Below are 26,040 nucleotides of genomic sequence, written 5' to 3' on the forward strand. Positions count from 1 at the left end.
GCGGCGGGGCTGCTGTCGCAGTGTCCGGACTTCCATCCCCAGAGCTCCCAGGGAACAGAGAAGTGTCCTGGTTTCTCAGCAATGAACCCGGGAGAGTGTGAGAGAGTTTTCTCCTTTCTTAGCCCGACAGCCACTCCTCCGCAGTTTCGTGAGCAGATTAATTGAAATGGGCCTGGAACTTCATTCTCTCCTCCTGATGGGGTTGTTCAAAGTCTGTAGAGATTGCCTGGTTGGCCTTGGGGTCCACAGAGCCGTGTAGGTTTTCCCTCGTGGTGTTTGCATTAAACGTGGTTGCTATCAATCTATCCAAGCATGACGGATTGCCTTGTCATAATGAGCCAGTCAAAACATTTTTGGTCCAACTCTGTTCCAACCAGCATCGAGGCATCCTGCGTGAAACTCGGACAAAGTCTTAGCGCGTTTCCCAGGCTCGGACAAAATGAGTGGTGGGAAAACAAAAAGAAACAAGTAGAATCAGGAAAAAATGGTTATTAATTGTTCAGAGTGGCAAGTGCTAAATAAATTGGGTTGTTCGGGGAAAGATAAATGCCATTTCTTTGAGGTATGGACAGAACTCCTGCGACGGAAAAATGCCTGAGTCCGTCAATTTTGCACACCCTGTCGGTGTCCTCTACCACCGAGTCCCACGAATGCCAGAAAGAGCTGGGGGCTAGTGCCTAATTCATGAAGGAGAGGCTGCCTACGAAGAGCGACTAGTGGGCCAAAGCCCGGGGAGAAGGCATGATGGAGGTGGGGCTGAGCTCCTACCCTGCATCTCAGGTTTTGGGGAGAGAAACCTGTACGTGACCTCCTAGGGCAGCCCCGGGCAGCCGAAGTCAAACAGCCTCGCCAGTGTCCAGGAGCAGTCGTGCCATCAGACGTAGCTCTGGATACTTGCCTCGGGATGCCAACAAGGAGAGGGAGGGAGCCCTCTAGGAACACAGCCCGAGAGAGGGTCGGCTGAGCGCTTGGTGGTGTGCAGACTCCATTGCAGCCGCCTCCCAGCCCCTTTACCAGGCTTGAGTCCAACCAGAACCAGCTGCTCCTGAGACCCTGGGTCCCAAGCCTCCCTGCACCAAGCCCGCCTCCTGGGCTGCAGACTGAGGGTCTCTTTCCATTGCGCAACGCCCCCCGCCCCATCCCAAACTTTTCTCCCCGGAGGATTTGTCTTAGAGGTTGCGTGGCAGGCGAGGCGACTCAGGCACCCAGCAGCACTCCAGGAAAAACTGAGCTGGGCAAAAGCGCAAACCGGTCCTGGCGGCGCGCGCTTGCTGTAGCGCGGACACTCGAGCGCGTGCGAAGATGCGTTCCGGTTTCTGCGTTTCCATTGCTTTCAGGATCAGGGCACTGAGCTGGCACCGAGAAAAGACATATCACAGGCAGAAAGAGACAACAGGCGGGCAGGACACGTCACGCCAAAAAATGAGGGGCGGGAGGGTGGAGGAGATATTTGTGCGGGAGAGGCGCGCGGGCTGTGTGTGGGTCGGGCCGAGTTAGAACTTCCTTCTTCCCTCTCCCCTCCCCTTCGTTCTTCTGGCCGGCCTCCCGTCCCGCTCCCTCCCCCCTTTCTCTCTCTCTCTTTCTTCTCCCCCCAACCCCCCCCAACCTCACACACACACACACACACACACACACACACACACACACACACACACTTGTATTTTGTGCTGTCGTAAAACCCACGTGTCCAGCCAGGAGGCTGCCAGAGCGCGGAGCCAAGGAGCCGGGACGCGGTGGCGACCGAGCACAGCAGCCCACGGCGGCTCGGTTCGGCGCCCAGGTCCGCCCGCGCTCCCGCGCCCTCCGCGGGCCTCCACGTCCCTCGTTCGCAGGCCACGAGGGTTCCGGGCGGCCCGATCGCTGGGGTTCTCCTCCCGCGCTGCCCATAGGCATGTAGCGCACTCGGGGCGCACACTCTCCCGCACGCTCGCCGAAACTCACACACGAACTCACCAGCAGCTCTGAGTTTTCGAGTAAGGTGAGGCCGGTCTGGGGCTGAGGGTCTAGGGCAGGGTGGGTAGGGAGGTTGGAGGTCCTAGGCTGGGGGCGGGGGGGGCGAGACTGTCCCGCCTCCTGGCGCCTGAGGCCAACACGGCTCGGGCTCTGCGCCACTCAGGCTCGGGTCGGCTCCAGACGCTGGCTGAGGGCGGGGGCTACGTCCTGCAGCTTAGTTCTGTGGGGAAGCGCCCTCCGCCTGGGTTCCAGCCTTGCAGGGTGGGAGCTGGGAGCCGCGGGCTGGGAGGCAGAGGCGGGTGCACCTGGCCTGCAAGCGAGGGACGTGGAGGCCCGCGGAGGGCGCGAGAGCAGCCTCGCCGAGGGCGCGGGAGCGCGGGCAGACTTGGGCAGAGCTCCCTCTGCGCGGCGCGGCGGCTTCGGAGTAAACTTTGTGCCCTGGAGGAGTTGGGAAGAGGGAGCGGCCGAACGAGGCTGCGGCTGGCAGAGCCACTGGCTCTGGCGCTCGCTCCAGGGTCCCAGCGGCCCTCCTCCCCGCCCTTCTCGCCCAGGCCCTGGGTCCAGCTCACGCGCACCCTCCTCCCTGCCCTCTGCCCCCAGCTCGAGGCATCAGACATGCTGAAGCCGGGAGACCCTGGCGGCTCGGCCTTCCTCAAAGTGGACCCAGCCTACCTGCAGCACTGGCAGCAACTCTTTCCGCACGGCGGCGGCGGCCCGCTTAAGGGCGGCGGCGCTGCGGGTCCCCTCGGCGCGCCGCAGCCCCTTCAGCCGCCGCCGCCGCCGCCGCCGCCGCCACCACCCGAGCGCGCCGAGCCTCCACCCGACAGCCTGCGCCCGCGGCCCGCCTCTCTCTCCTCCGCCTCGTCCACCCCAGCTTCCTCCTCCACCTCGGCCTCTTCTGCCTCCTGCGCTGCTGCCGCCGCTGCCGCCGCACTGGCAGGTCTCTCGGCTCTGCCAGTGTCGCAGCTGCCGGTGTTCGCGCCTTTAGCCGTCGCCGCCGAGCCGCTGCCCCCCAAGGAACTGTGCCTCGGCGCCTCCTCCGGCCCGGGGCCCGTCAAGTGCGGCGGCGGTGGTGGCGGGGATGGCCGGGGCGCCCCGCGCTTCCGCTGCAGCGCGGAGGAGCTGGACTATTACCTGTACGGCCAGCAGCGCATGGAGATCATCCCGCTCAACCAGCACACCAGCGACCCCAACAACCGTACGTAGCCGCAGCCCGCGCGCTCACTCCCAGGGCGCTGGCGCCGGCGAGCGCGGGCGCCTGTCGGGGAGGCGGGTCGGATGAGGGTGACACCGGGGCGGGGGGGAGCAACTGGTCCAGGCCGCTGGCCTGCGCCTCCCAGACCACTGTGGCGAAAGTTTTCTGGCGTGTTGGAGAAGAAAGGAGAACATAGGGGATGGCCGGGTAGCACTTTGGGATTGCCTCCCTTTTCCTTCCCTCATCTCCTGCTTCACAGCCCCAAGTATTTGGGACTAGAGTTGCCCGTCGACCGGGCAATACAGACTTCGCCCTCCGGCTGGACACTGCCGGGGGGCCGGGTGGGTACTGGCAGCGCGCCACAAGGAGTCGACAGTTTGCCGGCCTTAGCGGGGACAAGGGAGGGACTCTCAGTGTTTGGGAGAGCGTGGAGACCAGTGCTTGCTTCCACTCTCTACTCCATCTCTAAAGTTAACTGCAACCAGGTCATTTTCGGGCCATGGGTTGTGTGGGGCCGGGCCGGGAGCTGCTGGCTGTCGGGGCCTCGCTGGAGTAGTTTTGGATGACACCGAGTCTGTCTCTCCCTTAAAGCAGGCGTTATTCTTAGGTCTACTCTTTATTTAAAAAAGAAGGAAAGAAAAAACTGCCATTACTTCCTGTGAAGAAAATTTCCGACTTAGGTCAGGGTTGTTCGCTACTGATCCCGCATTCTCCGCGCACCCTTGACCAACCTGCAAACGTATGCAATCCGTGTTGGTTTATTTATTTATTTTTAGAAATTCGGGTGACGGTAATTTAATAAAAGAACCTTACTTCCTTCTGCCCCCGAGTAAATAGCAAATGCCTAACTAAACATCAGGACTCCCTTGATTCGTTCCTGTATTCACAATTTCAAACGCTTACCACAAATACAGTTCCATTTTGAGGTTTTAAAGCAAAACTCTGAGTGAAGATCAAGAACGTGTATTGCTTGATATCTGCTTCTTTTTGCTAGTTTCAGAAGTTCTAATATGTTTACACCTAACGTTTGGGGTAAGTGTAAAATATACTGTCAGAGACTTCTGGAAGTACCATCAAAACAAGTTAAGGGAGTCAGATTGAAAGCAATACGGGATTTAAAAGATTAGCGCTCATGTAGCTATTTTCTCCATCTTGTTCCTTCATTTGGCTTCTGTATGAGAAAAGTTGTTCATAAACATTTATTTTTATTCTATTTTGAATCAGTTGCTCCTGGCAGAATGTCTACCACTCTGTGAACTTCTTAATTGATTGTAAAAGCAAAATAACTTCAGTTATAGCCATTTAAACAATTCCCAAAGTCATTGCTTTGATGAAAAAACACTGGGCAACAGCCTAGTGATTGAGATGTTATTAATATTTTCTTAATGTTGGAGATAATTGTGATGGAGATAATTACGAACAAAAAGCAGTTGTATTTACTTTTTTCCTTTCTAGAGTCTGAGGGTAAAGTGCTGGTTTAAAATGGGGGTTTTGATTTTTGCTGTGCAGTTAAGAAGACTATTGTATTTCAGAGTTTCCGAAAATTTCACAAAACTATATTGTCTTAATGGATTTTTTAAAAAATACTTATTTCCTACTGAATTTCTTGAATGTGTTGTTTTCAAAGCAGTTCTTTTTTAAAATGTGAAATAAAAAGATAAAGCCTTTGGAAAAAGCATTTCTTACTGCTCAGTAAAATATAGTTATTGCAGGCTGGGAGTGCTTCATTAACTTGCAGTTTCTCTTCTAAATCAAATCTTGCTGGGAAAGACACCAGCAACACACCCCAAAGCCCTGGCTGTATGCTGAGCTCCCTAAACTGTTTACAATGCAGTATTGAGATTTAATACATTTTAACTAGAGAAAACTTAGACTAATTAGAAAAAGAATTCGGATAGATTCCTAATTAATATACGCCTATTGAACCAGTTTATTGCCTAGGTAACTTCTGCTTCTAGTTGGAGGAAATGAATTATGAATTTATTTAAATTATTCCTATTTGTGTTAATCTCCTGTTATCTCCTTTTGAGTTGACTGGACTGCTTCAGTGTGCAGGGGAAAAGACAGAGGGAAAGGAAGTTAGATTGTCCCGTTGGAGTTACACTCCACTGCTCACTAATTAAAGGACAATTGAGAAAGAAAACGGAGAGCTGAGGTAGCGCTGTGTAATGCTGGGAGACCAGGTCTCCCGTTCTTCCAGGAACTTCTCCCGGCCAGCAAGGCTTAGGCACTCCTTTGAAACCATGGGATGTGTTTTATAGAGATGAAAAGTGATTGAGTTTACTCCAACTAGGGGCTTAGAACAATTGAGAAATGCAAAGGTTGGGAAACTTTTCTCCCTTCATGGGGGAGGTTGGTACAGTGGTTACTTGAAAGAGTGTGAAAAACAGAAGCTTCTCCTCATTTCTCAGTTGTATGTGAGTGGGGGTGAGGTTAGAGACAGGGTGGAGGCAGAAGGGAGACTCCTATTAATCTACCAAGTGTAGATTTCTCTAGTTTTCCTTTTGGTTTTTTTGGCCATCTACCTCCAAAAGAAAGACTGTGAAGTGACCACTCACCATTGCTTCCTTTTTGTCACATTGTGCTTAAAAGGGTATTGAGTCATTTTCTCTTTTTCTTACAAGGCAAAAAGAAAGGCAGGGGGGGGCTTCCTTACCTCTCCCTTCCCTTTGACAAGTTACTTTTTGCCTGGGATCAGCAAGACATGACATCATTGCTCTGTAAGAAAAGAACTCAGTAAAGCTAGTTTCACCTTGAAACTTTATTGGCATCTATGGCAAACACCACAGTGAAGGGGCTTTTTAGCTCTCTTAAACACAAAAGGGTTTTAAAACAGCAGAAACTGTGCAAGCTAGCCCTGGGGAGCGCTTCCAGTATATTTGTTATCTAACTCTGTATCAATTTATTCTGTGACTGAAGTACACTTTCCACTGAAGCTCTGAATGCTTAGCTGCTGCTGCTGCTTTCTTCTCTTAAAAGTCAAGTGATGCGAGGTGTAATATAAATGAGGGATGGGGCCCTTCCTTCCCCTTCTTGTGTTACTGCCCATATTTCCTGCTTGGTTGCCTGAAGCCATTGATTCGGTCAGGCTCCGTGGCAGGGGCTTCTACTTGGGCTCTGGGAGCTGGTGCGTTGTCTGAGACCGTGTCGCTGCTCTTCGAAGGTAGCGAGAGGCAGTTGCTAGGCGCGCCTGGCGTTTGTATGGAGAATTCCCGGGTCTTCTCTTGGCAGAGCCAACCGGTTTTTCATACCCTTTTGTGAAGATGTTCCTCCATAGCACCTGGTAGGGAGGTGGGAGTTGAGCGATTTGGGTGTCTCAGAGGAGAGATGGGCCACCCTGTAACTTTCCTCGCTAGGGGGGGGTGGGTCCCTGTCCCCTTTCGACTTACGGAAGCCCTCCTGTGCAGGTAACAGCGCGGGGAACTGCCCCGGTGTGTGCATGGGTTTAGGAATTGGACCTGAGGCTCCCTTATTGGTAGCGCCAAGCTTTTCGAGGGTTTGGGGAGAGGACTGGGGAGAGAGAAGGAAATCTGGCTCCAACACTGATTTGTCTGGTTGTGGGGTGCGTGCTGTGGGGTTAGGGAAAGAGATAAAGGAGGGCGAGTGTTGCCTGACTTTGCCCTAATCTCTTCCCACCCAGTTGGAAGAAGCCAATCCTGTTTGGGGAGCTTCGAGCCCGGTGGCCCACCAGCTGGCTGTCCGTGCCACTGAGGCACATCCGCTGCGCCCCTGCCCCTACCGCCCAGCGTCCCAGCTGTCAGTGACCAGCCAGCGACTTAGATTTCAGACCTGGTCCGGTGGGAGGGAGCCTCGGCGCCGGTGTGTGGGTTTTTGTATTGTTCTGTTTCTTTTTCTCTTTTCTCTCTTTTTGTGTGCAGACCCCGCCCCATCCGGTAACACACATGATTTAGCTATTTTACATCTTTCGTTATCTAGCGCCCTGAAACTGAACATAGAGCCGTATATTAGATTGAGGTTAGAAGAGGTGGCGACTGTTTATTTAAGGTGATAAAATGGTCCATCAGCAGTAATCTCCATCGATATGTGCCACCAGGAGATGAAGGATGAGGGGACAAGCCACAATTAATTGCCCTATAGTTTTGTAGGAGAGAGTAGAGCCAGCCCGGACCCGCTTCGATCTCCTCTCGCGGCTCCTATTCATCATCTCCGCGTTGTATATGGCGGCCTCGCAGGGGCCGGGGCCGGCGAGGTTTATCTGCGCGCAATATTCTCTCACCCTCGCACACTGGCGCTCCCATTTAATTTATTAATACAGTCATCGGAGACAAATAAAACCCACGTTTTCTCCCTCCCTCCCTTCCCTCCCCCTTTTGGGTCTCCCTCTTGGTCCAGGGCCCCGCCGGCAGCCAGGCCGGGCAGAGAAAGCCCCGCGCTTCTGGGGTTCGCGGACAGCTTTCGACTCGGGTGGAGGGAGAGCCCCAGAAGACTCCCCGTGAGCTGGGCACGACCACAGCCTGCTCCCCTTCCCGGTGGCCGGGCTAACCCGCCTCGCCTTTGGATCTGCTTGTAGACCAGCTCTGGGATCTTGGAAGACCCCTTCCTGGTGGGGAAGGAGGAGGAGGGCCGGGTGGGTGGCGGGGCGCAGAAGGGGCTTTGGAGTGTGGCGTAGGCGGCCACGCCTGGTGCTGGAAGAGAACCCTTCGTGGGCAGAAGCGGGATGAGGCCTTCAAAACGCAGCCTTAGGTGCGGAGGCCGCCTGCCGGCCGAGGCCAGGGCGCCCCACACCGCGCATCACCACCTCTGCCCCCACTCCATCTAGGCGGGCGGGAGCCCCTGGGGGCGCGAGCCCTGGTGCGGAGGTTCCGGGCTGGGTGCTCTGCCCGTCCTCTGCCCGTCAGCCCAGCCCCCCGCCCAGGGCGCGCGCCGCGCAGCCAGCAGGCGGCACTCTGGTGGCCGCGTCGCTGGGCTGGGATCGATGGGCGCCGACCCCGCAGGGCTTGGCCTGCGGGACTGAGGGCGACGACCTCCGCAGCAGTCGAGGAGGATTTACAGCCTGAGTGGGTCTTGCTGCCGGGCGAGGAAGTAGGCTTTTCAGCTACTCCTTGGTTCCCTCAACAGAGGCGCGTGAGGGCCGGCGAAGGCGCTGGAGAAGCACCAGGGAGTGAAGACCTGGCGTGGCGGGCACTCCGCACGCGCCCACACGCCCTGTCGGCCTCTCCAGACACCAAAGCCCCGAAGCCTTTCATATTTCGCCTTTCCTGGAATGACATTCCAGAAAAGAAAACCTTGGCCTGCTTTGCCCCCTTTACCTTAAAATAGATGCTTTTAAAATTATAAAAGTAATCATTACTTGTAAAGACGTTCAAACAATACAGAAGGATATGAAATCAAGAGTGAGAGTCTGCTTTTCACTTCACTTGGCCAGGCCTTCTGAAGTCAGTAGGTGAACAAGTCTGGAACCTGATGACAGGCCCTTCCCTCACTCAGGGACCCATAGACAGGAGCACTAACAAATCTATTCAAGACAGAAAAGGAACCATAATCTCTTATATTCTCTAATGCTAAACTGGTATTTCAAAGTATCTTTCTTAGAAAATATGAGATTATCTCTCACAAATATAGAAAACACTTTATGAATAACAGTTATGAACATGTACAAAAACTCTTTCCTTGATTTTAAAAGAAAGGAACATTTATTTGTTTCCTCTTTACAAATACAAATAGACTCGTATTGTGTGTTGCTTGGCCTGGAGTGCTGTGTGTATGTGTGCATGTATAAGATACGACGATGTACATTGTCTATTACATATATTTGTAGGTAGTTTGGGCATGTAGCCAGCTTCTCCCCCAAACCTTTTCACGTAGGTGTTCATGTCTAGAAAATACTTTGCTTAGAATGTTTGTCTACTTGTGCCGTATTTGTCAACCCCAAGAAATGTTACTTGCTTTTAATATCCTCAAGCTCCCCTGGGTCTCTGAGGCACAGGTTAGCACCCAAATGTTTTCAGTTGGGGAGATTTTGTGTATTAAAAAAAAATAGACTGGAATGTGTATTTTGATGGCAGTTGGTCAACTTTTCTGTCAGAATATTTTGATATAACATGAAGTGGTTCACAAATTAAGAAGATTCATGTTGGGCAGATTAATTAAAATGGATTGGCCTTGTCTACTCTGCTGTGGACCCAACATACAGACAGTCTTGTAGGTACTGGGGGAGCCTCAGTTCCTCACTCTGCCAGACGCATTAAGTTTTTTCAACACTTTGTGGAAACCAATGAAACAATAAGTTAAAGAGGGCTTTAGAGGACATCTTGGAGAAAGAACTTGGCCATAGTTTTATTATCAGGTATGACAAATATCAGCTGTGTGCTTCTTGTCTGTGGGGTAGTGGCTGGAGTTGCTACTTTTGCTCTTTATTTTATTGCCCATGTGGTCGATGTGATATTACTTGTGGTGATGTTGGAAGTTAACAGGATCTCTGATACAGGCTGTTGGGGGAATGAATACTAAACACTCTTGCTTCTCACCCTTTGCTTCATTGAGTCAACCAGAAAGGAAAAATCGGTTAAGCAACTTCCTGAAGTGGTTTATTTTTATTTTCATGGGCATATTGCCTTTGCTTATTGTCATTTGTTTTCAGCTATTTTTGCTAAGGTGCTGAAAGGCCATCTCTGAAGTCAGACACTAACATTCAAAATTATGGACATTATCTATTCACTTTACTTTTCATTCTCTTACTTTAATGTCCCCAAACCCAAGAGTGTGGGAAAGAGAGAAACCTCTGTAACTCAATCATGTTACAGCAATTTTTGTGGCCCCAAAATAGTTACTTCAGTGAAATATTTCAATTCTGTTGATTGAGTCATGAGTTTGGATATGAAAGTCTCCCAGATTTCATTAGTCTTCCCGAATCTCTGGGTTAGGAGGCTTTGGAATCAGGCAGACCTGACTGAATCCTTTCTCTGCCAGCCACCGTCTTGCTTCTGGTCCTTGTTCAAGTGACAGTGCTGTGAATCCTCAATTGCCTCATCTGCAAAGCGAGAATCACGATAGATAATGTGGAGGTTTGGTTCAAGACAGGTGCCTGGAACATAGTGAGGCATTTGGTAAATATGAGTGCTTATTGACTTTCTTCCCATTCCCAAAATGTCTTGAAGTGTTTTAATTTTCACAATCAAAAGCTCTAGAGGGTGTGTACAGTGTGTGTGCTTCAGAGGGGTTGACATATGGATAAGCATGAGACTACTCCCATCTAGGCCCTGGGATAGAAAATGGAGCGTTGAATAATTTGGACATTTGTGTTGCTGGCAGAGGGGGGCAGAGGAGGACCTTTGTGTGAGAGAGGCTCCGGAAGCATGAACATTTCACTAGCTGTGAAAGCAGGTTGTTGCTTTTCACCTAAGAGGCCTGGGGACACCTCTAGGAAGGGGTAGTCAGAAGGTCCCCTCATTCCTTGGGCTCTCTTGGGAGGAGTGGAGGAGTAACTGCTGACTGAGGGGAAGGCACAGCTGGCTGGATCGGGATTCCACTGTGGTAGGATGCTCAGATCGTCAGCCTTCCCTTGCTGTGAGGCAAATGGCAAAACAAGGGTTCCCCCATCATGCTGGGTTCTGTGTTCCTCGAAGGTTTTCCTTGGGCGTTTAGGCTGTTTCAGCACAGATAGTGCGCATCCAGGGTGACCCTCCAGGCCTAGTTGCTACCAAGCCAGGCGCAGGTGCCCAGAGGCCCCTAAGGCGACCGATCTCTCAGCGCCAGCCCATCCGCTGGTGCCTGCTTTCACCGTCTCCGCCAGGCAGACTCGCCAGGTGTCAGGCCCAGTGCCACAGACCTGACACTTGCACGGAGCTGCGGCGACTCCCCAGGGAAGCTGGGCCGGGGAGGCTGGGTCGCGCCGGCGGGCGCCGAGGCCACCTCCTCAGGCAGGCTCGCCGCGCCAGGGCGCAGACACGGCGGCTCCGCCGGGCCCATTAATAACCCGGAGGGCGCTGCGATCCGACAGCACGGTCGCCACAGGCCCTGCTTCCCGCTGCCGTCCGGCCCCTTCCCACCCAGTTCCAGTCGAGGGACACTGGGCGCCCACTGCTTCCCGGCCCGAAGGGTGGGGGTCCCGTCCGCGCCCGCTGCTCTGGGGAGTGTCGGAGAGAGACAGCTTCATCCACAGCTTCGCTCAGTTTACAGCACAAGATAATCGCCTTAAAGTCTCGGGATCAACCGTGGGGCGGTAGTTGGGGCCCTCTCCATTGAACCATTACCCTGATCATTAAAGACCCATTACCCTGATCGTTAAATTTGCTATGCGTTTCTTTCCCGTGTCTGGGGGAAGCTTGCACACAAACCCTCCGGAACAGCCCTGGGGTCTCCACGTGTCCCCGCCTGGCTGGAGTGCCTAGAGTGGGCGCTGACAGGCCGCCAGAAGGACCCCAGCATGGGGGCGCCCTCGGCTTCCTGGGGCTGCGACTCGGGCCCCACGGGACCTCAGGCTTGCTCTGCCCCGTCTCTCGGCGCTTGGGAGGCGGTGGAGGAAGCCTTCGAGTCCCCGGGTCGAGGGGAGTGCGAGTGGCGCGCCACGCCAGACTGGTAGCCCACGTGCCCTGGTGATTGTAAAAACGTCTCCTGTGTAATTGTAAAACGAGGAAAATCAAATGCCTAGGCGACCAGTGTAGAATTTCTCCGAGATACCAGATTGGGGAAAAGATGGGCTGTTTTCGTGGTACAAGGAAATATGCACCCTGCGGCACTGGATAGAGGGAAGCTGCCAGAATGAGCAGAGGGTCAGAAGGAACAGGGAGACGGAAGGGAAGGGGGAGACACACAGAGGGAGAGGTGCAGCGAGAGGGAAACCGGGAGGAGAAGCCGCAAGAGCCGTCGGCAGCGGGGACAGGGCAACGAGGCAATCCGCACACAGCTCCGAAGGCGTTCTAGGGAGCCCAGGGTCTGCACCCGGTACCAGGCAGATTTGGGTGCAGCGAATTCCAAGGGAGCGGTGCGGGTTGGCCTCTCTCCTCTTCGGGGTAGCCTCGGCCCCCCAACGGCGTCATCTGCTTCCATGGTGGCTTATCCTGGCAGGGACAGTTACTGTTGTCTGGGGGATTTACCCTAGGATGGGCCGTTCTGAGCGGCCAGGTTAACCCTTTCCCTTCCCTCCTTCTGCGTGTCTCCTGCAGGTTGCGACATGTGCGCAGACAACCGCAACGGCGAGTGCCCCATGCACGGGCCCCTGCACTCGCTGCGCCGGCTCGTGGGTACCAGCAGCGCCGCAGCCGCTGCGCCCCCGCCGGAGCTGCCGGAGTGGCTGCGGGACCTGCCGCGGGAGGTGTGCCTGTGCACCAGCACGGTGCCTGGCCTGGCTTATGGCATCTGCGCGGCGCAGAGGATACAGCAGGGCACCTGGATTGGGCCCTTCCAGGGCGTGCTCCTGCCCCCAGAGAAGGTGCAGGCGGGGGCCGTGAGGAACACGCAGCATCTCTGGGAGGTAAGTGGCCCGTGCCCAGTACCTCAATGCCGAACCTTGGCCGGCACAGAGCCTGGCCCTTGGCGGGTGGCAACTTCAGAGAGAGCCTCCCTTGGTCTCCAGAGAGTAGCAGAGAATAGATTCCCCTGGCATCCCTGTAAGTGCCTGGTGTCTGAGGCACCTGCAGTAAGGAGGCTGGCAGAGATGGAGTCTGGCACAATAGCAACGTGGCCAAGACGACAGGGCCTACAGGTTTCTGAAGACAGAGTCACCTTAACCTGCCTGTGTTCCAGCTGGAATGGATTTGACTTTGGGTCTTTCTAAATCTTAAGAAAGAGAAAACAGCTGAGGAGATGGAGCAGAGGAGGTTAGGCATTAGGGTGAGAGCTGGGTGACCTCTATGTCCCATTCTAAGCTCTTCCAATGTGTTTCAGTGAACTGGGCAGGTAGGTACAGAAGCATAGGGGGGAGGAAGGAGAGTCAGGCTTATTTTCACAGATTAAAAACAATTTTATAAATGCTGATGTGAGAGACTGCAACGTCTTTCACAACTTGCAAAGTGCCCACAGTAAGCAAATTTTATTGGGAGTCAGAAATTACAAATTTTGCTTCTTCTCTGACAATGTGAAATTACGTAGTCTTCATCAAGATAGAAAATCAAAACATGAGAAACCTCAGCACTTTGGTATAACCCAATTGATGATAATACTTTATGGCACAATCTTACCTGATACTATTATTTAAAAATAACCTATTTGAAAAAATGTCAACTTGAGATTTCTCCAGAAGCTTTCTGGTTGATTATCGAGGTTCACTCCTGAAAGGACAGACATTTATCATTAGGTAATCCTCCCACCTGTTTTAGTCACCTCCACCTATGGAGAGTTATATATAAAATACAAGATACTGGAAGTCATACCCTTAGGCAATATGTAAATCTGACTACCTGTGGCAGGTGATTAAGTGTGAACAGCCAGAAAGAAAGTCTCTTAAATGCCAGGGGCCAAGTTGACATGGACCCCTGGGCTCCATAAATGGGTTGTTTCAGCAACAGTCTGCCCCTCACACTTTGATGACTGGCCTGTGAAAATGATCATTTTCACTGTTAGTTGCCTCATATTCACTAAATAAAACTCATGGGACTCAATAAACCACTGAAATTTTTTGCCAAGCACCCGCTCTGGCCCTGGACATACAGGGTTGTGAAAAACAAACCTGGTATCCAGAACCCTCACATGACTGTTGCAGATGGGGTGCTGAGGCCTGGGGCTGCAAAGCCTCCTTTGATGGAGGAGGAGCTGAATGTATGAGCCCACAGCCCAGCAGCCCAATATGAGAATATGGCAGCCAGTGCGCTATCTACTCTATAGTAACCTGCTGGAGTGCTGTGCACAGGCTCAAAGCATCTGGTTTTGAAACATTTCCTAGTTGGTTTTTGTTTCTGACTAATTAGTTGTAACCTCCAATGTGGTTTAAAGTTTATAAAACACTTATAGACACTTTTCATGTTCCAGTGTGTTATTAGGAACTCTGATATCATATGATTTAAGGTCTGCCAATACTTTTCTAAGGAAATCGTACAGCAGTTATTCATCGTACAGATTTGCTCTATCTGAAAATGTTAAAACCGAACACTGTTATATTGCCCTCTGATGCCTGTCTACTTTTAGAGTGCCAGAGGAAAAAGCCATAAACACAAAAAAATTCCCATCGTGTATTGTATGTGTGTGTGTTTTCCTGGAAGGCTTTTATGATTGGGATGTTGGCAGGAGGCCACTACATATATAGAATATAATATATAAACACTAAAAATGATGCAACCTTTCTTTTGTACCTTTACTTGTACTTGATGAAGTTAAAATTCTGTTGTTGTAAAGAGACTGGGGGATTTAATTGGTGTTTTTGTTTTTTTTGCTACTTCAGTAGATATAAAGTGAATTTTATCTGTTGTTTGGGGCATGTGAGTTGAGAGTGCGTGTAGGGTACCTGGAGTTGGTTCTGTGTTATAAAAAGGACCTGCCGGGTGTATGCTTCGATGATCTACAGGTCCCTACTCCTAAACTTAGGACATAATTATTCTATTTATTTCTATCATCTGTAACAGGAGTTATAATAACACACATTTGGGGAATTGAAGGGATTAACTGCAGCCATGCAAAATGTATCAGTCTTCTGGGAGATCATATAAAATGTGACTAACTGGGGCCAGGTAACTTAGTGCTGATGTCCACTTCTAAGATAAAATACTTTTCAAAATAGGTTTTAAATTTTTATTAGTATGATGTTTTTAAGATATGAAATATAAATTTATTTTTAATTTTTAAGCTTTATTATTTTTATGAAATATGACTATTTGAATTAAGTTACATTTATAACAGGAGATTCTAAATGTTAGAAGTTTCCTTAAATTTTAGTTCTTTCTTTCAAACCTAAATTGTATTGTGAGATTTTTTTAATCATTATATTATTCATATTAGAAAGAATCAGTGATTGGAATACACTGTAGGTCTATAGGAAATGTTTGGCAATAATTGTTTAATGACTCATGTAATAATTATCCATTTCAAAAACATATTCTTTTTAAATGTCTTGCAAAATATAAGGTCAATATAAAGCAAATTTTTAAAAAATTAAAAGCAGTTGAATCCTGACTATTTCATTTTAAAAGTCAACTATAATCATTTCTCTTTCTCACATTTTTTTAAGTCATTTGCTGTTGAAGAAATATCTTTATATTTAGAGTTCAATATTCAGGTCCTGATGGATCTTACCGGGTTACTTATCTTTATTTCAGTACAATAAATGGATTGCTAATCTTTTCCCGTCACTGTTTCCAAGTAGATGATGGATTTTTGTTTCAGTTTACAGTTCATTGTTTTTAGTATGGCTATACTTTATTATACACATGAAGGCTTATCACAGAAACAATCAGATTCACCTTAGTTATTCCTTTTCTTTAATCATTAAACGCTCTATCTTCTTTGTAGAAAAATGATTTTTTAATATTTACTATACATCAGCCTTGAAGAGCTTGTTTGCTTTATAAGTATACTATCATTTTTTAGTTAATATTCTCTATGTGTATAATCTCGGTTCTTCAAAATCCAGCAATTTAAAGAAAGTTAAATATTCCATTCAATATGTTTTGACTATTTTGAGTGTTTATGAGAAATTCCAAGTATTTTTCTTTTCTTTTCTTTTTTAAGCAATAAGCCAAGGTGATTTTTTTGTAGTTTGAGGAGATTTAGCAAGCTGAAAGCCAAATTGTTAGTCATAATTTTTGCCAGTTTCTTTTAGAATCAGAATTTTAATGTGTTTTTTTAAAAAAATAATAAATTCAGATACTTTCAAACAAAACATTACATATAGGGTACATTAGACAATCACTCGCCTTGGCTATATACATTTATGCAAACAAGACTTGGATGCATGATACATTTCTAGCTATTTAACGTAATGGAAAAAAATCTTTCTGAATGTTTTGCAAAGAAAACAGAATCTGTCTCAGCAATTAGGTCTTATTGATGAGAGTGAGATAATTTTATCCTAATATGTTTTCTAATAAAGAAGTGAAAAGGCACATTTGATTCCAACATTTATGAAAAACATTATCTCAATTATTAATGTGCCCTTTTTCCCTTGAGATAAATTAATCTAGTTGCACATGGTTTCCCCTTTCTGCTTAACATCAGAATTTAATATGACTGGACCTGAGGAATGTAACCAGTGTGTACTTAAAACTCTACTGGAATAAAATACGGAAGTTTAAAATAAAGCTACAGTTTAAGATAGGCTAATATTACTCAGGCCTTACAACTCAAAGTCTGATTTGACAAGAAATTTTAGCAACAATGACAAAATAAATTGTACTTATTTTCACCCTAGAAAAATTATCCTGCTAATTGAAATAATGTAGTGACTTGTTAGGATTACAGTCAAGGTACTAGAAAGAGATTTAATTTTACAGAACCTGTCTTCTCTTTGCCTGAGTAAATTTGAGTGTCTCATTTTCATTTTCCCTATGTGGAAACTGTCATTATTTTTCTTTAGAAAATCAAGGGGGATACATAATGTGGACCTTTTTGTGGTTTGATTTTGTGCCATAATATTTTAGATTTAATAAGAGTTTTGCTTTTAAGCAAATGGTCTATTTTTCATCATTACTATTTAGCTTAGGTCAAAAGATATTAATGAAAACCAATATTAAAAATATATTACACATTGCTAAATGCTTATATTTCAAAACCATCATAGATAATTGGTACTAGAAGAAAATGAATTGATTTCGTATTTTAAATGTTGTATGTATGTTTCTATAAATGACCCAATTCCATATATATAGTACTGTACCTATTTGCATGTATTTGGATGTTGAAAAAATCATTTTAAATTAATCATTTTCAATGACGTTAAAATCATTTAAAAGTTGTTCCAGTGATAGTCCTGTAATTATATACTCCATATTTTGACTTTGACTCATTTTGGCCTGATTCACCAAAACACCAGGGGATGGAATTACGTGGCTGTCACAGTTACATTGAAGTAAAAATTGTGTTTCTCGGCAATTTATCATTTAATATACGAGTCTGCCTGTCAGCTTGGTTTTGAATATGTCAATTTTGTGAAATTCAAATTATTTCTCCTTAAAAACAAACCATAGTGATGTTACTATCATGTTTTAAATTATGCAGAGTAACAGCTGGTGTATCTCTCTGGCTTTGCCTCATTTGATTTGAAGATGTCTTTTATCGTGGTGCCCATGTGATAGAGTGTGGGCATTTTGTAGTTTTACATAAACTGTAAAACCATCTGCCACCTCTTGGAATGGTTTCCAGCATTGTGTTAAAAATCAAAACTTGGTATTTTGAGTTGGCTTCGAAGGTCCGTTTAAAGTCCTGGTCCTTTTGCTTTATGTGTCACACTACACAGTGCCACCCTTGGTTTTCTAAGTCTAAAAATGATTCTGCTTTAAAAAAATTATAACAGCCATTTGGAAATTCTCACATCAGTGAGGTTTAATCCAAACATGCATGCGACACTACATTGCTTTAGCTGAAAATACTTTAAAAAGACTGATGGATTCTGTATCCACGGGACTATTTTTCTCATTAGTTCAGTTTATCTATTGTTTACAAATTGCTTCTTTTATTGATAGCATTTTGTCTGTGTGAAGAAGTAATTCACAAGGCCATAAAGGCATGTTTTCTTACATCATGTAATGTTTTTCTTCTTCCAAAATGACTTAAAAGTAGGGTATAGAACGTAAAATCGGAATCTCAGAGGTTACCACATAGATGAAATCTGCCCTCCTCAGTCTCTGCAGCAAGTGATCCGATATGGTAATAGTGGTCCCGAGAAACCTGCCAGGGAGCCTTCCTATTTCATTCTGTAAATTAAGGCAGTTTTAATTATTTGAGAAATTGACATTACCCAGGAATCACTTACATCTATAGTGTAATATTATAGATTTAGAAAATTTTTTGGTTGACTATGAAAACTGCAAATTACTTAGCTGGGGAATCATGCCCACAGTATCAAAGTCCTCTCTTCTCAGCGGATGGATGTGATACACTGGTAACGTGGAGAAAACCTTTTGCCTTTCTAAAGAACGCTCTGTGTAGAATGACTATGAGCCTGCCCCCCTCTCTCTCTCCCTCTTTTTCTTTTTCTTTCTTTCTTTATTGAATTGTATATACTCCAAGATTTCATGAGTTCAGACATTCCTTGTGTATTTACACAAGAAGCACAGACTTTGGTATAAGTACTTAGTATAAAAGCCAGAGAAGCCATGAGCAGAATATACTTTTCCTTGTAAGCATTTGCCACCTCACTCAGATAAGTTACAGAATTCCATTATCCAAATTGTTACACATGTGTGACAGAGGTTGACCTTTCGTCATGTCAATCCTTTTTGTGTAGGCCCCAGGCTCCAGCCTAATGGCTCAAACCCTGATTTACTCACTATAATAAGGGCAGGAGGTCGAGCAATTGTCAGGCTGCCTGTTCGTACTCTTCTTGGAGCCTGGTTGAAGGCTGTTAACACAAAGCTTTTCAAAGTGAATTTACAACCAGCACCACTGACAGAGGCCAATCAGTGCACCATAAATGTCAGGTTAGTGAGATTGAGCAGTAAGTAAAGCACTGACAGCACACTATTGGCTGGAATCAATTGGCCAAGGTTTAACTGAGAAGAGCAATCTACGTGTGGCAGACTTAGGGAGAGAGCTAAGTGTGCAGCCTGGGTTTCCAGGTGGACTTTGTAGATTTACCTGTGAGTGGAGCGTAAGGGTTGGGACATCACACATTTGCTTCAGCACAATAGCGTCATCCCTGTTGATGTGATTCACAATCTGGGAGTTCAGAGTGGCCGAGCCTGCTGACTCCGAGGCTTGGTCATGAAAAATGGTGCAGCGGCAGACAAAAAGGCGAGAGAAAAACGATTGCAATATGGGGCTGTCAGAACTGGGGGACACATCCAGTGTGTTACAGTTCAGTAAAAGGAAATTTGTTCAAATTCCAAAACTGTAACAGGGACTTCCACAAAGGCGCGGACACAAACACACCTGCTCTCTTGCTCTTCCTGAGGCTCAGCAGTGCGAAACTTTCATGGAAGTCACTAATGAGTGATTATGGGGTGAGGGTCTGAATATCCATGAGATGTGGTTTCCCCACCAGCCAGAATGTTTTTATCATTTTGTGTAATGACAGCCTGGACAACAATTCATTTAGCTCTGAAGGCATCAGCATTAAAATGGAGGAATCCATTAAAATGCTGTATGCAAGGATTTATAAATTAGGCAATTTCCTTGATTATTGCAATCATTTACAAAATTGATTGTTCCAGTGTGGTATAGACAGATTTCAGCAATGATCATTGACAACGAGCACATTCTCTGATATCTATAGCTACTGGTCACTAAACCGGGTCAGTATTTCCCCTACCCTGCTGTTCTTGGTCTCAAGGTCAGGGAGACTTTGAAAGAAGCTTACAATTATGGAGTTTCATCTGCCTTCAGAGGAGACCCGTCTAGGCTGTGAGAGTAGGTGCAGGTTGTTCTAAAGGTTATAGCACTGTTCTTAGATTTTAGTTCTATTAATAATTTTGAAGGAGGGTATTGATGATACTGATATGCTTCAGATCAGTGGCACAGATTTTGATGCGATGTCAATTTAAAAGGAAATAATTTTTGCAAATTGCATCTGTAAATATTTGTTTCAGTGAACATCTAAAGGTCAATAATGTGTTTTATTTCTTGGCCCTTAGAGTTCTAATTATCCAATAGATATATCGTGGAGTCACTGGATTTTAGGTCAATTAATTCTGGAAGGCATAATGAAGACATTGTTACAAATGTGAAATTCTCAAAATGCTGCAGATTTTCCTATACAAGAACACACGCGAGTTCCCTTGGTGCTTAATCACTAACCACAAACCACAAAGTTGCCTTTATTCTTGAAATATCAGAGATGGGCATGCCAAATGTATCTGCAGGGCTCTGTCCAGTGAAAGCTAGCCATGCTGTTTGTGCTTAGTGCAAAATAACTAACTTTAGGACATTTGTTTTCAATCATCATTTTTTTTAATCATTATTTTCCCCTTTTGAAACTTTAACACCAACTGGGGCTTGTAAAATAATAACACTTTAGAAAATTGTTTAACACAGTGTTGGGAAGACAAAAAATTTTAGTCCTCATTGTTAATGTATAATAATTTGATCTCAAGGTAGTTCTTTGTTTAAGGGAAATGTTATATTCTAGGAAGTCGAGTGACTTGGTGGTACCTTGCATTTATTTGGCTATTGTTGCCTAATAACTCAGAAGTTCATTTTCATTTTTAGCTAGTTCTAAAACTCACTGCTTAAAAATTTAGTAAAAGGAAATATTTTCACCAGTATCTTGATATTATCTCATTTTTATTTAAATAATTTTTTTAACAGCATTTCTGGTTTCTGTTAAGACTTAAAAGCCCCATGACTAGTTCTTTCTTGGGTGAACTGTGAACGAGGTGCTCAGTACTACAAATGCTTTTCCCAGTGCCCCTGTACATTTATGTAATAAACCAAAATCCACCGTATGCATTGTGAAATAATGATATGGGATTAAGCCCATTTTATTAAAATGAACAATGTTTTTCACTCCCTGCGATCGTTTCAAATTAAAGCTGCCTAAGATAATGAAGTGTCTTCTATAGAAACATTCAGTGTAATCTAATTCAGTAGAAACTTCTTAAGTGCTTTTTAATTAGAATCAAATTAAATGTAATCAAGTCATGTTTTCAGTGTCTTGTAAAGCATCAAGAGCTAAATGTTGTTAGCGCACATGGGAATATTAATGTTTATCACAAAAGTAACAGCACTAAATTCTCAGATTCCCATGCATACTTCAAAGTGGTAGACAGCTCCTAAATAAATTCTGCATTAGAATACAGTGCTTTTGGAACCTATTGTGTTTGTCCCAAACTAATATTAAAATTCATTTGTCAAAAAAAATGCACATAATTCCTGGGGGAAAGAGTCTTGAAAAATATTGGGCTGCTAAGGAAAACATTTAATTTCAATTTATTGCAATTAATTGCAATTTAATTTTGACCCAGATAATCCACAAAGTGGAAAATACAATTATTAAGCTTTAAAATAATAGAAATGAATTTTTGTATTAAAAGTAATTAATGCATAGGCCAGGCATGGTGGCTCACACCTATAATCCTAGTACTTTCTGAGGCCAAGGCAGGATGATCGCTTGAAGCCAGAAGTTCAAGACAAGCTTGGGCAACGTAGGCAACATAGGAAGACCTGGTCTCTGCAAAAAATAGAAAAATCAGCCAGGCATGGTGGCACATGCCTGTAATCCCAGCTACTTCGAAGGCTGAGGCAGGAGGATTGCTTGAGCCCAGGAGTTTGAGGGTGCAGTGAGCTATGTTGATGCCACTGCACTCTAGCCTGGGCAAAAGAACGAGACCCTGTCTCAAACAGAAACAAAAACAAAAACAAAAAACAAGTCGTTAATATATATCATAAGAAATTTAAACTATACAAAAGTATAAACCCATGATAACCATTTTTAACGGTTTTCATAATGGCTTTTGAGAGATGATTATATAATACATATTTATTTCATTGAGTCACAAGTTTTGGTAAAAGATATTTGCACTATCTCCTTGATATCTTTTTTTGAGACAGGGTTTCACCGTGTTTCTGCATGAGCCACCGCACCCAGCCTCCTAAAACACATTTTTAAAGCAGCAGCTCATGGCACTGTTTCCACAGGGTCTCCTGCAAATGTTTAAATTTGGCTCATCCATGAATAGATTTTGATTTTGTGTCTAGTTTCATCCTCCCCTCTTTGTTTCTTTCCTTGTGGGAAATTTCATTAATAGTCTGCATCCCCTACTGATAGATTATAGAAACAATTCTACTGATATTTTCATATGTTTTATAACACATGTCTTTAATAAAACCAGAGTCTTCCTGGGGTCTGTAAGGAGATTGTAACGGTCCTCAGAGAAGGAAGGAGAAATTTCTGTTTGCTTTTTTATACATAAAGGTGTTAACAATAAAGGATTATGTCTCTTTGAAATAGGAAGATATTAATTTATCTAGCTGTGAGTGAGACTTTAGGGAAACTACTTAATTTCTTTGTACCTCTTTTCTCCATGTGTGAAGAAAAGTAATGTTGGACTGTTATGCAAATTAGAGAGAAATTATTTATGGCTTTTGTGTAATCAGTGAGATTTCTCCCCCTATCCAGTTGGATTTTAATAGTAAATTTTAAGTCTCTATTGGACTCTGTACACAAATATTAAAAAAAATCACTATTTATCTGGTAAAAGATTGTATGTAGTATACCATGATATGGTTTAGATTTAATTACTTACTATTAATAAAAATCAACTTTAAATAATATTTCAATGCCAATTTATTTAGCACTGCTTACAAGTAAAGGATGATGTATTAAAGGAATACTATGCAAAATGGATATAAAAAATCACTAGATGGCTTTAATTTTTAAAACTGTATTTTTAATGGAGAGCAACAAGAGTAAATACAAATGTTGGACACAGAAAGATTTCCTGGATGTGCATGATTTCAGCAAGTGAAATGCTAACTCGAAATACTCACAACAAAGAACTGACTTACAATATGAAAATGTAAAGAGAATTATTTAGTAACATCTAGAAAAATCATAAGGAAGCCCTAAAGCGTGAAGGCCTTTTGTCTTGGACCTCAAATCAGCAGCAATTCATTAGGTGGGTTTGACACGGGATATTGAATTCTGGGTAGAAAAACATCTCAATGTCCAGCATATTGTGACTTGTCAATAAATATTAAATGACAACAAATCAACATAGTGGCACATTTGCCACTGTCCATAAAAATGCGTGTGCAGCTGTGTCTGTACAGTGAATACAGACAAAACAGGACATTGTACAAATTCTGCATATGTATTGATGATGCCCCTGTGAAAAGCAAGAATTCCAAGTGACAGTCTGCAGTTAGAAATTTTAGATGAAAAACTAAACATAAATGCCAAAACATGCCATAAAGAACAAAATTTTAGACTAAAATTAATTTTTCCTAATATATATTGATTTCATATTAATCATTTCCATTATGGCACCTGGAGTTTTCACTTTTATGGCAACCTAAACAGGGGTGATACTCAGATATATCACTACCACTCCGGCTTAGACCCTGACCCATAATCACAGATGCCAGCAGTGGCATCTGTGTTCCATGGCCTGCATTTCAGCTCGGAATCTAGAATAGCTGGCTAAGCTTTAGCAAAGCTATTAAACAAACAGTAAGAATAATAATCTATATTATATGTAGAGTTTTAGTTTTACAAGATGCAAATGTTCTGGAGATTCGTTGCACAACGAATGAGAATATACTTAACATTACTAAACTGTACACTTAAAAATGGTTACAATGGGAAGGTTTATGATAGGTGTATTTTGCCACAATTTAAAAAAAAGTCTACATTTTTAGTGACTTTTCACAGCTCAGTAGTTCTCAGACTCTGGTGTGTATAAGAATCTCCAGGAGCAGGGAGTGAAGCACAATGCAATCTGGGGACCTTCCCCTAAATGATTCTGACTCAGTAGCCCTGGATTGGGGCTCAGGAATCTGCTTTTTTAACAAATGCCCTGAATGGTCTTGGAGCACCCTTTAAGAAACAAAATGCCAGGCTTTACTTTTCTCTTACTTGCCACGTGTTAGCCTCCCTTTCTGCCTCTTCCCTTGTCTTTGCTACTCTTGAACTCACCTGTCCTCTCTTCTGCTTCAGTTCCACACCTTGTCTAGTCCTGTTCCTGTGTGAATTCTAGTCTCAACCTTGCTTTCACCCCTGCTCCACCTTGGCTAATCTCCTTTGGACATTTCCAATCTCTTCCCTTATCAACCCTCCCTTCTTCCCCGGGTATAAATAAATAAATCATAGATAGATAGATACAGATAGATGAAGATACATATAAATATTAAATAACTACTAACAGACAGCAACATGAACTCCCATGACTTCCATCTTTCTGTATTCTGAAACTCCACCTGGCTAGGCATAAGGAAGCAGCCACAATGGCAGAAGGCTTTATACTTTGTGTAAACTGCAGTATGTAATTGATGCCTAAGTAATCCAGGTGTACATCAAGAGGAGGTGGCCCACTGGAAGGCCTTTGGTGGTGTACAAAGGGCCTGAATTCCAGCTGTCATGGGGTCTGAGCTATGTGACCACTTGCAGGACATCTTAAGGCCCTAAGCTAGCCCAGTGCTGCATCCAGCAACACTGTCCTTTCCACTTCTCCTGCCAGCCCCTTCTGTGCAGTTCTATGTCACATGGAGAGGCCATATGTTCCTTGCATGACATTTGTGATTTGCAGTCTGTAAATTTTCCGTATGCCAACTGCAACTGCTGATTTGCTGATCATTTTTCTGTCTTCCTCCTCCGCTTCCCATCGCTGCCTGTTAGTGGAAGTAGTCTGAGCATGCAGCCTGATTTCTGATCCTACCTTCTCACACCCAGAGAGCTCACCTGTTTTCTTGTTTCAATTACTCCCTCTGAGGGATGGCTCTCAGATTCCATATCCTCACTTGTCTGTGTGACATCTCAATTTGGAAGTCTGGACATTGTTTCAAATTGAGTTCACTAACTGACCCTACCTCACATCTCTCCAAATAGATGTCTCCTTACCTTTAACTTGCAGTTCTATCATAGTCCTTTTTAACCTATGAGCCCAACATTTTGGAGGTAACTGTAATGGCTTTTTTAATGTCTGTATTCCCAGCAGCTAAGAGTATCCTGCATACAGAAGGCACTTAATAAATACCTTTGATCTGATAGCAATAATAGCTAACATGCTTGTGCTGAGACTATGTGCCAGACATGCTAACGGCTTTACAGGAGTTATTTTAATTTATCCTTAGAATAACCCAGTGAGGTAAGGACTATACCCACGTTTCAGATGAAGAGTCTTTTCAGATGAAGGCACAGAGAGGTTAAGGAACTTACCCAAGGTTGTGTGTAGTGAAGGCAGGATTTCCATGGAGGTGTGGTGGACCACAGAGTCCTTCATCTTCACCAGTCTGCTCTTTGCTGCCTGCCCTTCCCACTGTCTGACTTGCACTCCCATTAAATTATGGGCGTAGTCGCTGCCACAGGCGTCCCGTTCAGCTGCCCTGGCCTCTGGACCTGCACATGAGGTTTCGCTCCTTGGTGGACACTGCATCACCTTCTCAGCCACAGTCCAGCCACGGCTTCATGGAGACCCTGGGGCTCAGGCTCTTGACCTGGTTAGTCCACCTTGTGTTTCAGGACCATGGGCTCCATATTCACTTTCCCTGAAAGTTTAAACTCCCTCCAGAGAAACACATTTGTGGAGAACCTAAGCACATGAGTCATTGCACAGGTCACGAAGATGGGGAAAACCAATTCTGCTTCAAGAACTGTGAAGTGGTAGGACCATGAGTGATTCCAGTTGAAAGCAGTGTGTAGACAGTGCTTTTTGCGGTGCACAGAGGAGGCAGTGGTGACTTCCTGCTGGAAGGTTAGGGAAGGAGGGAGAATTTGACCTGGAGGGCAGAGATGGCTAATTCACAGAGAGTGAGACATTGGGAGGGAAGATGTTCCTGGGAGAATGTCGGCTGCTCATCGCTGGGCCTCCACCGTCTTCCCAAGCCCAGCTCTGCTTCCTCTGCCAGCTCCTTCACTCGCACTAATCAGACTGCTCGGTCCTTTACCAGGTCTTGCTGTGATCTTGCCTGTGCTGTTTCTTTACCTAGAAGGCTCTCCCTTCCTATTCTGCTCAACCCATATACTTTACTGTTTTAGAGTCACATCTCCCAAGAATTCCTTTTGGATTAGTCCTGGGTCTCCCTCACGCTTTCCACCTTTTCCCTCCTTCATCCATTCCCCTGAGAGGTGTTGAGGTTTTGGTTTTTCTCCTGATATTGCTTGTTGCCTCAGTAAGTTTGAGAAGCTCATATTT

General features: G+C 45.5%; 1 protein-coding gene across 1 annotated transcript in view; it reads left to right on the plus strand.

Annotated features, from left to right (window-relative positions):
* Positions 1–2,568: 2,568 nt before the first annotated feature.
* Positions 2,569–26,040, plus strand: part of PRDM6 (PR domain containing 6) — a 96,382-nt gene continuing 72,910 nt past the window's right edge. Inside the window, exons 1-2 of the mRNA XM_012664284.1 lie at positions 2,569–3,151; positions 12,274–12,581. Of these exons, the coding sequence (XP_012519738.1) occupies positions 2,569–3,151; positions 12,274–12,581 (891 nt within the window). The remainder of the gene's footprint in view (positions 3,152–12,273; positions 12,582–26,040) is intronic.

This window comes from Propithecus coquereli, unplaced genomic scaffold (assembly GCF_000956105.1).
Source record: "Propithecus coquereli isolate 6110/MARCELLA unplaced genomic scaffold, Pcoq_1.0 Scaffold88, whole genome shotgun sequence".
NCBI classification, from domain to species: domain Eukaryota; kingdom Metazoa; phylum Chordata; class Mammalia; order Primates; family Indriidae; genus Propithecus; species Propithecus coquereli.